The sequence below is a fragment of the Periophthalmus magnuspinnatus genome, chromosome 19 (assembly GCF_009829125.3).
Source record: "Periophthalmus magnuspinnatus isolate fPerMag1 chromosome 19, fPerMag1.2.pri, whole genome shotgun sequence".
NCBI classification, from domain to species: Eukaryota; Metazoa; Chordata; class Actinopteri; order Gobiiformes; family Gobiidae; genus Periophthalmus; species Periophthalmus magnuspinnatus.
In genome coordinates, this window is record NC_047144.1 from 7,536,946 (window position 1) to 7,553,569 (window position 16,624).

Consider the following 16,624-nt stretch of genomic DNA (forward strand, 5'->3'; position numbering starts at 1 on the left):
TTGATGCTTTAATATATCTTAAAATTTTTCTGGATGACTTTTAAACATTTTAAATGGGTACTTTGGTACTTTTACATAAGTAAATTTTTTATTGTGATATAGGGCTACTTGGGTATTTTTGCTCCTAGAGGCCTATCTGTACGTTTACTTAAGTAACTTAAACTGACGATAGCCTATTTATAGCACTGCTTAGTGGGCTCTAGGCTATTACACTTTTTTGTCAGGTTTCTTCTGCATCTGTGTGTACTGTCATCTTCATGGTGGATGTAGTTGAGGCTGAACACTGCCGTTTACAGTAAATGTCACTAGAGGGAGCCAAAGGTTTTCTAAACTGTACAAGGCAGGTCTTCGCTAAAAGCACTTAAAGGATTTTAAGCGTATGGTCTACTATATCGCGAAGAAAATATATTAAAAATATATTTTTAAAAACCAAAGCAAACGCAATTTCACGGTCCATTTCTTGCCCGTTGTTTTCGCTCTAATGCTTTTATAGCTTTCCTTATTGGCCGCAAGCAATAAGACCTCCCATTTTGCGTTCACCCCCACGAGCGTCTCACTTCACTTAAAGAGTGCCATTGCAGTCACTCTCCGAGCTTTAATTTGAAGTGGACCAGCGCGTCTCTTCACGCGCTGAGGCAGCAGTAGAGACATTATTTGCGTTTATGTGATTCATGTGTGTTTTCTCCATGACACAACAGCAGCACAGCGGTGAAATAAGGTGTATTCATCACTTTGGATCAACATTTGACTAAACTTTGGTTGAGGACTCTGGACAGCGTTTTGCGCAGACTCTCCGACATCCACAGGACCAAGGTACCCTCCTTTGCAACATGCGAGCGGCGCGCACTGCAAGGTGATGGTTTTGTGCGCCAAACTTGCGCAAAGAAGCTGACAACGAACCAAGGACCACACAATGTCTGCAATACGCAGGAAATTTGGAGAGGACTATCAGGTGGTAAACACCGATCGGGGCATGACTTTTTCAGCGCCCGTAAAAAAGAAGAGACAGCGCTTTGTAGAGAAGAACGGCCGCTGTAATGTGCAGCACGGTAACCTTGGGGGGGAGACGAGCCGGTACATCTCCGATCTGTTCACCACGTTGGTGGACCTAAAGTGGCGCTGGAACCTGCTCATCTTCATTCTCACTTACACTGTGGCATGGCTGGTTATGGCATCCATGTGGTGGGTAATCGCCTATATCCGTGGGGACCTGAGCCACGGCGGCCACGACTCGTCCTACACCCCGTGCGTCGCGAACGTTTATAACTTTCCTTCTGCATTTCTGTTCTTTATTGAAACCGAAGCCACCATAGGCTACGGTTACCGCTACATTACCGAGAAGTGTCCGGAAGGCATCATTCTGTTTCTCTTCCAGTCGCTTCTGGGCTCCATCGTGGATGCGTTCCTCATCGGCTGCATGTTCATCAAGATGTCCCAGCCCAAGAAGCGCGCGGAGACGCTGATGTTCAGCCAGGACGCCGTGGTTTCTCAGCGGGACGGCAAGTTGTGCCTCATGTTCCGAGTGGGCAACCTGAGGAACAGCCACATGGTGTCTGCGCAGATTAGGTGCAAACTCATCAAGGTAGGTCACCCCACAAAGGGCACACTAGCGTAGTGACTCACTGTACTCACTCCGTCACTGTCCTGAGAGTTTACAAGCACAGGTCTCACTCACGAGGGAAGACGCTTTTTACTACGTAAGAGAAGAAAAATAAATAAATAAATAAAAGCACTTCATAAATAAAGTTTGTATCATTGATTGAACTTGGGTGGCTACGTACGCTCCAACTTATACAGTGTGTGACTGCGTAATCGTTGTCCATTTAACATTTTCTGAGTTAATATTTTATATTACATATATACACACACACTCACGTACATGCTTTACAGTAGAACCCAGCTGCAGGCTTTGTGAGGTGCTGAGTGTCCACTGTAAAAAACAAAGGGCCAACAACAGTCACAGAGTCAGCAGAAAGACAGTGTCTGCGTCAACTGTCCGCTCTGAAAACAGAAAACACATCTATCTACAGCAGTGCCAATGCAATCTAAGTAATTACAGTAGTAACTGGTAATTGCAATATTTCATTGCTAAAAAGATCATATGATTGTAAATCATGGCATTCTTGATTTGATTGGCATTTAGGCTATGGATTGGTTATATTTGACATGTGTAAGGAAAATGAGTAAATGAAGAATCTTTGTGAACAAGCACCTTTCAAAGGTTTTATGTTCAAGGTCAATTTTATGCACAATTAGCTTAGTTTGGTTAAATATTAGTGAATAACATGATCATTCTGTTAATTTGCCTACTGATTTAAATCCATAACATCCAGACACATAGAGCATTTAATGACTCAAGTAGTTGCATTGTGTTTTGTTCCAAGTACAAGTACTGATAATAGAGTACATATTAAGTGTTTGATCCTCCTCATAAGTGGATTTTCCTCTTGGGAGTTAGCATTATTAGCTGGTCTGATGTGGAGTTTGTTGTGACAGTTGGGGTCGGTGCTGCTCTTGTCGCCATGGTAGCGTGACAATCTCGAGTGACAGTATACTGTGAGGAGCTGCAGGGAACGCCAGCAGAACTCCTCAGTATGTTAACATCGCCACAGCAAACAGGGTACTCTTGGGGCATATACAAGTACATTTGGGATTTTCTAAAAGTTTTAAAGGTGTGATGAGCAAACTACAAAAGCCCTGAGTGACAAAAGGCACCATATACATACACACACACACATATATATATATATATATATATATATATATATATATATATATATATATATATATATTATTTTAAAAAATAATAATAATTGCACAAATAGCTATACAAATAAATAAATAAATAAAAAATGACATTTACGCAATCACACACTGTATAGGTTAGAGCGTATGTAGCCACCAAAGTTCAATCAATCATTCAAACTTTATTTATGAAGTGCTTTTCATAAATAAAAAAATAAAAAATAAAAAAAAAGTGCTGCAAAGTGCAACAAGGCTCTTTTAACTTTGACTGGACTGAAGGTGTGTTGGCTCCTTCCTTCCAGTTCCTTTGCTTTAAATGCCTGCATCAATTACCCAATAAATACACTCCACTAATTTATCAGCAGAGATGCTCATGCATCATGACTGCACCCTGCACAAACAAATGGCACAAACAGCACTCGTGTTTTAACATAGGCCTACATGTGTCTAAACAAAGCACAGTACAGTGTATCATCTTACTGGTAAAACAGAGGAGATGAAGAAACAACCTTCAGAGTTGCAACGTATCTACTCGACAACACATCATGTCTCCAGTGCGGGGCCTTTACAGTGTCTCAAAGTCAAAATGCATAATAATAAATCCATATCCAGTCAACAGTCTGCAGTGTCTGTGTAAAGCCAAACAGATAATATGAAAATATGATTTAACATAATTATAGTGCAATTCAAGGATTAAAAAATATTTCTTTAATAGTAATGGACATTCATTTGCACACATCCAAACCTAATGCATTGGCTGATGAGCTAAAACCTAAGACCTGCAAGCTCACATTCAAGGGGGAAAAAAATGGAAAATGGAGCCCAAATGATGCCTTTTTCTGGTTGCAGCTCAGGGATTCCATAGAAACTCACTGAATTACTGACACAAAAGTTGTTTAGATACAGTTTCACACACTGTAATATTTAGGCAATGAGCCCAGTATCAAAAAACTCCTCTCAAAAAGATGATTTTACTGCTACAGGGCTGGTTACAAACTTCTCAGTCAAAAAGTCCCAAGCTTATCAATTTAAAACCATAAACTCTCTATTTGATTTTAATAACTGAACTAAACTCTATTATGTTATGCAGATAAATATATGGTACACTAACTCACTAACTGCTTGGTAATGGTAACGAGATAATTTGAAGATCTTGAAAAAACACTAAGTCTAGACCTATATTACTCTATGGTAGAAAGAGGTGCACATCTAGTATGGAGGTAAAGTACAATTCAAGGTCACTGTCAGGCTGTCCACAAAGCTGAGTGCTGAAATGAGGCGTACCGCAGTAAATCCTAATGACCACGCTGTATAAAAGCACCGGGACAAGCTAGCCGCCGACGTTCAGGATATCGCTGGTAGTAAATTCCCACAAAACATGGATACGCCGACGAGGAAAGCAAATGCAAGGCAGAAGATCAAAGTAATGGAAGTTCTCAATAGAATAACTTGATTATAGTGTTTGGGACACATCATATTTTGCAGTCAGATTTCAAAGTGCTTGTAAACAAAGCCACTGATGTTACTATATTATCTGTACATGTTATAATCTGGAATCAAAGTGGAGTAAAATGTTGTGTCTTGTGACAATGTGACAAATCTGGCAGGACATTCCTCACATCTGCATGTATTATAAACCCCGAACTGCCCTTGCTCATCCATAAAAATTGAATTAGATGTCGTTAAAAAACAGTGGGGAGAGTGGTGCAGTGTCCTCTGCAGCCCTGGCAAAATACTATGATCCATAAACAGAGCATTTGCATTTGTAGAGATTTGTAGACATCTGACCTCCAAAGTATTTAACCAACGTGATTTGGCACTAGACAACAGCACAAGGGTACAGGAGAAGAGGCTTTGGCTCTGCTCATCGCTGTCGTAGTTGTCGGGGGGCTGTCTCAATGGGACCGTCCACAGTAGGACATTGGCGATAAGGAGACAGGAGGCAATGGAGACTCCGGTTAAACTAGACAAGCAAGAAAGAAGACATGTCAACGCATCTCAAGAGGAACTGCTGTTGTCAAAGTTTGAACGACAAGCAGAAGGGATGTGGGAGGGGGGAAACAAAAGAGAGACCAGTGTTCAGGATGTAGTTGAAAAATCGGGAATAGGGATGTCAACTCAGGGTATGTAGATTTTTACAGGCGCTGTATTTGAAAAATGTGTACATTTTTCAATATGTCTTACGTGTCTTAAAAAAACGTGAAAAACAGAACAAATTCATTTTTTCACTATTTTTTTCTTAATACATTTCTGGCATCCTAATTTTTCACCACAATGAATTAAAAGCTTTTTTTTTTTACAACTTTTAGAGGCCAGAGTGGAGTTTTGCTGTCACGCTAGTGCTAATAAACATTTAACATTAATTCTGATTAGACGTCATAGTGTAATTTTTGAAGGGTGCTGCGCTGTGGATGAAAGGTTTGTTAGTAATATCAGTCCCACTTCACTCCCACTGAATGCTACAGTTACTATCCTACCTACTGGCCATAAAAAACATAAATAAATAAAAAATCCTACAATTAATGCATCTGTACTTGTTGTTCAGTTGAGTATTATTTCATGCGATATGTTATAGTAAATTATTACACTGTCTTTGCTGTTTAATTATCAGTTATGTTACTACTGTGAAATCTCTAACTCAACATGTATCAGGCACAATCACAAGAATGGCTAAAACCTACTTGTACATAAGGGGCTTTCATCTTGTGTCTCTTTGCATGTCTCTAAAAGAAGCTGGTCCCATGAGAGTAAGGTGTATCTCAGGTGGTCCGCTAAATGAAGCACCTTTTCCATCAGGTCCTCCTCTAAAGGCCATTAATTTCCCCTTGTGGCCCTCAGTGCTTAGCAGGTCTAAACCGGCGCACAAAGCTTTCACCTTGTTAAAACCATTCACCATCAAAGCAGCCCTCTTTCCTTTGGTGAGCAGGATTTTTATTGCAGCTCTTTTGTATAAGACTCTATGAATATTGTCTAAAAATCTCTTCCTGCATAGTGGTTTATGGCATGCCAAAGAAATGATATCACAAGTCTCACAATGTTGATATTATCAGGATTTATGCAGTTAGTATGTTTATATGTTTCTGCTGATCAAATCACTGACCAGAGGGTTTGCAGCAATTAGCAGCAAGTCTGATTAGCATTTTATTTCTTAGCAATGAGGTTCTGGCTTCCATTTACAAGCTGAAGATCTATAATCTCTCCAAAATCTGTATTTAAAATAACATAAATTTTGACTGAGATAAACGTTATTGATCCACAAGGGAAATAACTTGGGCACAGCAGTTCAAACAATACAGCACAAAAAAGTGACGAGCGGTCTGGCCACTGTCTTGTACTTTGTCAGCTATTGTTGGCATAAGCACCATTCATCCACAACACTAAAGCTAACAACAAATGAAACTAAAATATATATGTAAAATGCACATGTATGAATTTTCACTGGTACCCCTCGCCAAGGCACGATGATGGAAGACCTCAGCATCGCGATCCAGGGATCTGTGGGTGCAGGCGGTCTTACTGCGAAATGTCACACCCATAGGTCCTCCACTTCTCTGTGAATACAAATGACATTCTGTTTGCCATCTGTGGTCTGGATGCTTTCCCCGGTCCTCTTTCTGTCTCAGCTGGGGAACAACTCTGCACCAAAGCGAATATTTCAGCTCCAGTCTTCAGCAGCCTCTATCCCAGCGCAGGTAATAAGTTAGATCCACAAGGGACACTAGGCTTAATTAGCTTTTTATTTGTCAGTGAAATGTGGGGAAGCAGACTGTTTGACTTTGGTATTGGATCTTGTTATTGATTGACTTTTTTCTGAGCTGTTTTTGAGACACTTGCTTCCCTTCCTCTTAAAAAGCTTCCTCTCTGGAAGACTGAGTGGAATCTGTGTGTTCAAAATAATATGTTGTAATCTAGATTGTGCTGCGAGTTAGAAATGGGTGTTTTTGTGGCTGCAAAAGCATTTGTACTCTGGCTTTGTTGCACTAATACTAAGGGCACTTAATTTGTTGAAATAAAATAGAGTGATGTGGTCAGAGAAAGCAGTGTTTTTTACACAATAGAACATATTTTTCAACACCAATTAATTGTCTTATACTGTTCCTGATATAAATCAAGAGCGTTCTAACATTATTCAGGAAAGATCCAACTTAGACCTGTTCTCAAAGTTTATTTTTGTTTCTTTAATATTAGTATCTTTTTCAATACTGGTTTTAATGTTCATTAGTATCTGGGCATTAATATGCACTCCACTCTTTACTGCAGTTTCCGTTTACCTTCCTCCCCATTATGTTTATAACAAATAAAAAACACAACCAAGCATTTTACTCTCAGTTTAACATTTTTAAAGACTAAAGTAAATATATACCACCTTGTAACACATGACATAGACAGATCTCTGGTATGTCGTCTATCATGTTTTTTACTTCTTATCCTGCTGGGGAGTGATAGTCTAGCTGCCAACCTGCCTGGCGCACACTATACTTTTTTCTACTTCTAAAGATGCTCTGCAACAGCTGAATCGCGTCACTTCAGTGGACTTGTCACAAGACTCTTTCCTGAATGACCTTAGGGTAGACCTGGATCTTATCAAAAGGAGCTTTATTAAGAGGAGGAGGAAACAGTGGAAACAAGGTGGTATGAAACTTCATGTACGTCAAAGGAGGCAGGGTATGTTTATATGTGAACAATCTTCACTGTAGATCTGTAACTTTCTGACAGAAAATGTATACCCATGATGCTGTGCTCCTGTCTGTGTCGCATCGCTCCTTCTATCTGCCACAAGAGTTTCCGCAGATCTTCATAACTGCTGTGTACATTCACCTGAGGCCTAAGCAGTAAAAATTTGGTCTCAGAACTCACTTAACAAGAATGTTTTGCATGTACTAGGATGACTAGGATGATTTTACAGATATTGTATGCTCTAATAGCACATTTTGTAGGGACATGTTTGTTAGTGAAAGTATTTCCCAATAACAGTCCATGGATAAATCTATCAGGTCTGAAAAGTACTGTTTGGGAACGAAAAATGCCAGAAACCTCACTTTGAATAGTTTTGATTGAGATGTTGACCTTGCCAAAGTGCTCAATGACTTACGTAATCGTTTTGATGCTTCTATTTTTAAATGCCAAAAGAAGTGCATCAGGAGGAAGTTGAAAGGCCATTTAGATGCACAAACTTAAACAAAAGTTCAGGACTAGATAATATATGTGGCCGTTTGCTAAATTCCTGTGCCAAGGAGCTGTGCCCATTTTTTTATATTTTTAATTAGTCCTTGGAAATACAGCATGTTCCCAAGATGAGGAAGGATGCTAATGTGGTTCCTTTTCCTTAAATCCAGTAACAACTCAACTTTAAATCATTTTAGGCCTGTTGACTTAACCTCTATCCTCATGAAAATCTTAGAAAAAAAACTCAGTCAGAGGTTCAGAGGTTGCAAGGAGCACAGAACAGGCCCTAGATCCAATGCAGTTTGACTATAGGCCCAGCAGAGGAGTGGAGTATGACACACTCACTCTGCTTCATCTGCTTTTTAAGCACCTCAAGGCTGGGCTCTTGCTAGGCTCTTTTTTGTACACTTTTCATCTACGTTTAATAAAATGTAACCTTACATTTTAATTCAGCGACTTTTAGAACATTTCATCTAAGAAACAATCTTGTTGTTTGGATTTTAGACAGAACGCAGAGAGTTAATGGGTCTCTGTCTGAAAGTCTGTGCTCTTCCTCTGGTCCAGCACAAGGTGTGTACTTTCTCACATTTTATTATTTGTGTCACACCTTTGAAAACTGTTTTATTTTAAAGTTTGGAGATGACACAGTGGTGGTGAGCCTCCTCCAGGGAGATGATGACAACCATGGACTTATAGTGGATAATTTTGTCCAGGTGTGATGAATCCAATCCTAATGTGATGACCGCCAAAGTAACAAATATTATGGGTCAGAGCATTGAACTTGTTAACAATTATAAACACCTGGGGACCATTATAGACAGCTCCCTAAACTTTGCGGCAGTTTGTAAGAAGGGGCTCCAGCCCCTCTTCTGCCTCAGGAAGCTGTGGCTCTCACATCAGGTCAAACGTGCTCACCCTTTTTATCATGCCATCATAGTCTGTTTTGTCTTTTTCTCTTGTGGAAGCCTGACTCTGAAGGATAGAATAGACTGAGTCAGATTATTAAGTGTTCAAGCAGACTGACTGGACAATCCCAGCTGAGCTCTGACTCTCTGTAAAACAGACAGCTCCTGCAGATAGCTAACACCCTCCCTCACAGGAGTTCCACCTAGTCCCGTGAGGCTGAGGGTTCTAGGTCCCTAATTGCCGAACAAAATTATATAGGAACAGCTTTGTCCCCTCCTCAATCGTGGCTCTTAAAAATTGCTATTTTGCACGTGTTTTATCTTCTGTATTGTTCTGTGATTGAGTTGTGTCTTTTATACAAAAAGTAACTTCACAGTTGCTGTTGTCACTGTTACTGTAAAGTGTTTTTTGGCAGAACGTCACCTGTTTTAACCCTACAAACAACCTACAAAGCAATCTACCTACGGGTACTAATAAAGTCACCTGAACCTGAACCATAACACCCACACGCACACACAGTCGCGCACATACACACACATACACACACATTGTATTGATGACAGTGAAGATTCTTACCAGGACGTATCTATCATATCTTGTCGTCATATTTTCCAGAGATGAGGTGTGAGAACTGCTGATGCTGACGGTGGTGATAGGGTGAAGAGCCAAATGCTGTAGTCATATTTTAGTGTGGAGGAGGGTGAGTCCATTGTTAAAGTGCTAAAGAGATAGAGGATATACATTTTTTCCACCAGTATGCCTCTAGCACGATTAACTTTACATAAGGTCACTGAGGAGTGCAGTCATAATAATAATAATAATTTGGTGCAAGTACTTCTTTCACCAAAAAGTAATTAAAAAAACAAACAAACAGAAGTTACAATATAGTTACAATAAAAACGATACAAAACCTAACCTATTGAGAAAATGTTTTATCAATCCATTTATTAAAAATGATATCAAAGTTTCTCTCATCTCATCATGTAATTTGTGTTTTGTCCCTCTCCAATTAGAGAGATTGTTGCAATGTTGAAGTAATGATGGAACACGATGGCCGTGCAATGGAAGAAGAGAATAAAGGGATCTATGTTTAATTCATTCATTTGGTATGATGAGCCAAAAAATCCATATCATTCATGTCTCTAAAAGTGATTTTTTTTGCTTCAATGCAGTATGAACTACAAGACGGAATAGCACCTGTGTTCTGTTCTGATCAGCTAAACTCCTTTTAAAGCTCTGCCCTCTTGTCCAATCCCACCACCTCCAGCTCATTTTAGGTCACAACATGTCAAATAGCCGAAGAAAATTGCTTTTTCTAGAACCCATTTCCTGTAACCGTCAACATCATACATTGCATTTGGATTACACCAGAAATAACACAAGAACGAGTACTGTATATGTGAGGTTTAAAAGATATCCTGGAAAGTTATCTGTAAGCTCATAAAAATGCTGTCTGTCGCTGCTAACAGAAGATCGTGTACATTTTTCAAGCACAAGAATGTAATGAGTTGAGATTCCATTGGGTAGTTGCAAACAAAGCAACTTAAAATAAGAAATCTGGCCACGTTTGACTTTTCTTTTATGATTGAAGGATTGTAATCTGGTGTCAAAATGTCATCCTAAATCCTACAGTCTGTTGTGTTTCTTTGCAGTCGCGGCAGACTCCAGAGGGTGAATTCCTGCCTCTGGATCAGTGCGAGTTGGACGTGGGTTTTGGGACAGGGGCTGACCAGCTCTTCTTGGTGTCTCCGTTGACCATATGCCACGAGATCAACACTAAGAGCCCGTTCTTCGACCTGTCCCAGCGCTCACTGATGAATGAACAGTTTGAGATCGTGGTGATCCTGGAGGGCATCGTCGAGACCACTGGTGTGTATTTGCTGATCAATAGGATGATCAATACAAAATGGCAAAGGATGCAGTTAATAAGTATTAGCAATTGTAGCTAGTGTTAAAAGACCGAAAGTCAGAACTAGGTATGAATACACTAAACAAAAGCATTGGTCCATCCCCATTTTGGTCTCTATGGAGATGTTATAGCTTTTCATGGAATGTTCCGCAGTATAATAATAATATATGATAATAGATTATTATTATTAGCAGGTTACACCAACAGGCTTAAATACAGGATTTAAAAAAAAAAAATTTTTTGCTAAAAACACAGCTATACTGTGGAATTTACCCGGTTAAGCGTAAACATTTCCATGGAGACAAGCAGGTGGCCGTCCAGTACAGAAGTGATATAGTGCACCTTTATAAGCATTCTTTACCATCCATGACAAATAAAATATTTGTAGATAGTAGTATTTACATAATGGGGCTGAAGTACAGTGGAGGGCTGAGACATAATCTCTCCCCATCTACAACCCCATCTTCAGACCCAAAGGAAACAAAAAGAACAATAGGAGGGCCATTAATGGTGAATAGGGCTGAAACTGGAGACAATAGCTGTTTACAGTTTCAGTGTAATTAGCTCCTCCCTTCAGATAGATATAAGGCAGTGTCCACCAGCAATCTGACCAGAACTGAAGAATCTTAGATGAGCAGTGAGATTTCTTCACTCCTACAACGATTTGTCCAGTTGACAGATTTAAACTTCGTCTTTTGCTATGGATCAGACCTGGATGACTGAGGGATTACACAGACATCTTCCTTAAGATTCTATGAGACTATGTTAGCGGAGTCAAATATTAAGAATTCATAATTGAACAAAAGTCTGAAATAATAGGGGCTTTACAAGAGGACACAGCAAGATTGACTTTAATCAAGGGTATTACAGCATGATTATGGTTATATCCTCAATGTGCACAGTTCAACAGCAGCATTTCCAAAAATTATTCATCATTTTAACAATGCAATTTGAAAACTATCATTACACACATGTCCCCTTTGTAGCCATAGTACATAATCTGCCTCCAAATAAGGTGCATTTATTTAGGCTTTTGATTGCCACAAACAAAAATAAAATATAATGACTTAAGCTCGAGTACATGTGTACGTATTTAAATAGCTGTCTCAAATAATTTAGTCCCATAATAATAATAATAATAATAATAATAATAATAATAATAATGATAAATTATACATTTTTAACCATTTTTGAAGCACTTAAAAGCACATTAAAATGTATCATTTATTCACTTAGCCACAGATGATTGATGTAAGCTGCCAGTCTGCAGCTATGGCCCAGTAATTACACACATGCGCAATCAGAGATTATGGGAATTAAGTGATTATTTCAAGTTCACCATAAAAGGAGTACTAGTCAGCAAAAAGTACTGGGCGTAGACACCAAATTTTCTACATTTGGGTTTGTGGGAAAATGCTCTACCACTGAGCCGCTACTTCCCAATGGAGCAAAGACCATGTTGCTGTAACCAAACAATGTATTTGAGACTACTAATATATGCAGTTCTGCTATGAAATGTTATTAAACAGCTTAAGGATGGATATGAAGAAATAAAGATTCGCTTCAGCTGTTAAATATTTAAAGACCATGAAATTAAAGTGGTTAAAAGGGATTATTTTACTAAGAACATTATGAGACTTTATTGATATTTCATTATTACAATATAATAATAATGCAATATCAAAAGTCTAACAATGTTCTTAGTAAAATAATAATAATAATTTAAAAAAATCTGAATGCATTTGTCTTGTGCTCGGATTATAGGTATGACCTGCCAGGCCAGGACGTCCTACACTGAAGATGAGGTTCTGTGGGGTCACCGCTTCCTCCCGGTCATGTCCTTGGAGGAGGGCTTCTTCAGGGTGGACTATTCCCAGTTCCACAACACCTTTGAGGTCCCTACTCCCCCATACAGCGTCAAAGAGCAAGAAGAGAAATCCTCCATAACATCCCCCAACCCACTGCCCGTCACACCCACGCCTCCTTCACCTTCACTGGGCAACAATGGCGGGCGTGTACTTGGGCGCAAGGAGCGACTCTTATCGGCTGACTATGCAGATCACATAGAGGATCAAGCCACCAGGATACCACCCAAACTCCAGCGAATGAGCTCAACGAAAGAGGAGAACCTTTGGAGGGGGCTGAAGACAGGTACAGCTCTGCCAGGGGGGAAAGCCTCCAGCACGGGGGACTTACCGCTCAGTATCCAGAGGCTGAGGTCCAGCTCTATCCCCGTGGTGAGGCAGGGACACTTGGAGGAGCAGGTGCAGCTGTTACCTTTGGATGGAGAAGCGGAGGAGGTGGAGATGGAGAGAGACAGACTGGTATCTCCGGGCATCAGCACCATCACACAGGGGCAGGCTCCACTGGGAGGAGGGAGGCCCGAGGACAACCTGCCCGCCAAACTGCGCCGGATGAACGCAGACCGCTGACTCGTGCTGCTGGCTGTGGACATGCAAAAATGTTACAAAAACAGTTGGGGCACTGTGTGAAATGTGTTTTTAATTCAAAAGCTCAAGTCAAATTTTGTTTCTATAGCAAAAAACAACCACAGTTAACCAAAGTACAGAACAGGCCATAAAGATACAGTCACTAAAAAGTTTAAAACAGGGTTAAAACAGCATTAATCAATACAAAATACCATGGGGCAACTATTAATTTAATGATTTTATGGAGACGAGCCATAAATTAAGCAAGACAAGGAAGATTTTGTCACCAATATAAATCTGGGTTGAGGATTTTGTTTCTATACACCAGCTCCAGCCCTCCATCTGAGTGAGACATTTAATGACAAACAGAAAATGCATGCAATTTGCACATTTAATAAAGCAACAGTATCATTTGTAGACGATAAAAAATAAGAAAAACATCTCCAGGTGATGAAACCAAGGTGTAAACCTGAAAAAATGTGTCAGATCTGCTTTCATCATGACAAACTAATGAAAAAACAGCTTGAGGATTATTTAGAAACCATTTAAGTCCAGTTGCCAACATTTCTGTTTGATTGGCTCATATGAACATTGTAGGGGAGGGTATTAGGTTTAATGAGGCTGATACAAATATACAAAAATACTTGTGTATGGTGTGAGATAAGCTTTATTATCCATCCCAGTAGGTGACAGAATTTCTTTCTTTGATAAGGCACAACATTCATCATAAAAGTCACAAGATGCGTATATTTAAAAACATTTTACAATAAAAGACAAGAGCTCATGTGTCCATCAGCTGTTATAGTGGGTTAACTCAACAGATTGTATTATGGAATCAATTATTATAGAAGATGTTTATTCTTATATTATTTTTAATTGTTTTGTTTACATTTCACACCGTGGCCCAACTTATTTTTAAATAATTGGGGTTATTAGACTCCTACTTGAATCAGGCATAACGGGCATTTAACAAGGATACTGTGTTTTAGATTTCTACAGAACACTTTGACCTTTACTTAGCGACGCTCCGTTGAGTTGCTACTATTAGAAGGGCAACACTAATAAGCCATTCATCCGCTCATACTGTGAGTCATTTTTTGATAGACCACCATCTGTGCCCACCCTACGGACTCCTCACACTTTCTCTCTCTCTTTTGCTTATTCTGCATAAAATTATATCAAATGTTTCTTAAAATTGAAATATTTTGTGATTTGTAAAGCACCAAAGTGTCAATAGCAAATGTGTCAAAGGGGCTTGTACCAGTCAGGCATAAGATTAGGATCAAATCATTCAATTTTAATTTTGTTTTATTCTTTGTCTTTGGACTAAAATGACTTTTTCAGCTTTAGCCAAAATGTAGTCAAAAAAGTGTATTTACTTTTACTCTGGGTTTACTACATTCATATTAGTTTTATTCAACTAGAAAATATCTTATTTAAAATATGTTTATTTTAACTTAGTGTGTTTCTTGGATGTTGAGTTTATTTATTGTCTGTGTCGGGCTCTATGACCTTCACTTGTTCCTTTCATTTATTCATGGTTACCTTTTTTTAATTGGACAAATATAATAGTATTTTCAGCCATAGTTTTAGTGAACAAAAAGACAAGACATCTCCATAATGAAGAGATGACCTTTTATCAGTGGTCATAATGTTATGCCTGATTGTTGTATTTACATTCTTAAAATGACACCAGATTTGAGCAGCTTGTATTACATTTCTTGATGTAATTTAAATTAGGATTCTTTCATATTTTACTATTTGGTGCATATGCCTGTTTTCTGCATGGGTGGGTGTAATTCCACTATAGAGTGATGGAAATGAAAAGAATCTATCCAGGACTGCAGGGATGCTTACATCAGGGGACATGTATTACTTCTATAAAGAATTCTTCTGACTGCTTTAAAAATAAATGCTTTGAAATCAAGAACAAGCCTGTTCTTTTTATGCCGTTGAAAAGGCAATATGTTTTGGAGAGACTGTATATAGGAATTTATATACTGACAAATTAAAGAGGTTAAGGCGACTGATACATAGAGAAGTATATAAGAAGTTAAACTCAGAGTCCAAGGGAATTCATCAAAATTATACTAATGCCTAGCTAGTCAGGTGAAGTACACAAAAACTTTCCTAGTAAGAATTCAGTGGAACATTTTAGGGAGGGCAATAACATCTCCTTGGAGAAAAGCAGGTGCCATATCCTCCACTAGCAAAGTTACACAGTGAACCTTTTAACTGTAAATACAACACCTTTAAGTTATAATTAGGCCTAATGGGAATACTACTTACTTCAGCTAGTAATGATCCTTTTAGTGCAACTACTTATTCAGTATCATAGTCAAATATATTACTTTTACACATTTACACAACAAATTTACGAGATTTTTTAACTCTCCATTGGGATCTTCTCAAAGCCAAAAAAAGATGAAAAATTCCTTGGCAACTTAACTTTCTCGATAATCAGAATGCATCCAAGCCACATAAGAAAAGCCTTATTTGATTATGTAACTTGTTGAGAGTCTGTAAATGAGCTCTGCCCAGTTTAAGATAAAATTAACTCAGATAGATGAGAGTTATAAGGATAAATCACAGGCCATTCTTCACTTGGACCTAATACTGTATAATGATAAACTCTGCTGCTACGGAAATCTCTTCTGTTTGTTTCTTGCTCATTAAATTGTACCGCGAAAATAGATTAGGCTAATTTTCACTTGAGATGCACATCTTTGCCTATAAAGGTCATTGTATTTATAGAAGATTAACGCTAAATCTTCATAACTATAAGCCCACAGGAAAATATATTCACTTAAAGATACAACAATCACAACAGCGCTCAACTAAACAATAACATTTTAATTATTGGACAAACCTGTGCAAGGCTTATGAAATAAAGTGCCGATGTGTCCGTTATATGCAGTGTGTACATCCGAATAGGCCTTATGAAGTATTAGCATGCTGTGTTAGCCCCCGCGTTTACCCCGCGGCTATGCCATCATAATTACTCAATATGACCACATGAATTTAAGAAGCGAGGGAATAGGTGCATGATATATTGTGTTAAATAGCATGTTCTACTGAATAACTGAGACCAAAACTTTTATTTCATTGTATGTTTCTAGTCAATTTATATATAATTCCCATATCTATATTTGCCTGTTACCATGATGCAGTTTAATGTGCAATATTAAAGAAGTCATATTATGCTTCTCCAGATATTTAGTAACACATTATACGTAAATCATCATTATTTCACCTTTATATAAACTGTGACATTGACCTAAATGGCTCAGTAATAGAAACAGATCCATTTATTTTTGTGAAATTACACCATGAGATGCAGTAGATTGTCAATTACATGTTTTGACCAAGGGTTTGAATTTTAATTTTTAGAATAACTGCAAGTAAGCACAGAGCTGTATGCAGAGATAGGGGGTAGGTGAATATGGAAGTTAGCACTCAAGCCTTGAAT

At 38.6% G+C, this 16,624-nt stretch overlaps 1 protein-coding gene across 1 annotated transcript; it reads left to right on the forward strand.

Moving 5' to 3' along the window:
• Positions 1–734: 734 nt before the first annotated feature.
• Positions 735–15,019, forward strand: kcnj19b (potassium inwardly rectifying channel subfamily J member 19b). Its single transcript, XM_033985152.2, has 3 exons — positions 735–1,582; positions 10,470–10,686; positions 12,491–15,019. Exons 1-3 carry the CDS (start codon positions 914–916, stop codon positions 13,156–13,158), a joined length of 1,554 nt encoding a protein of 517 aa, XP_033841043.1. The 5' UTR covers positions 735–913; the 3' UTR covers positions 13,159–15,019.
• The last annotated feature ends 1,605 nt before the right edge of the window (positions 15,020–16,624 follow it).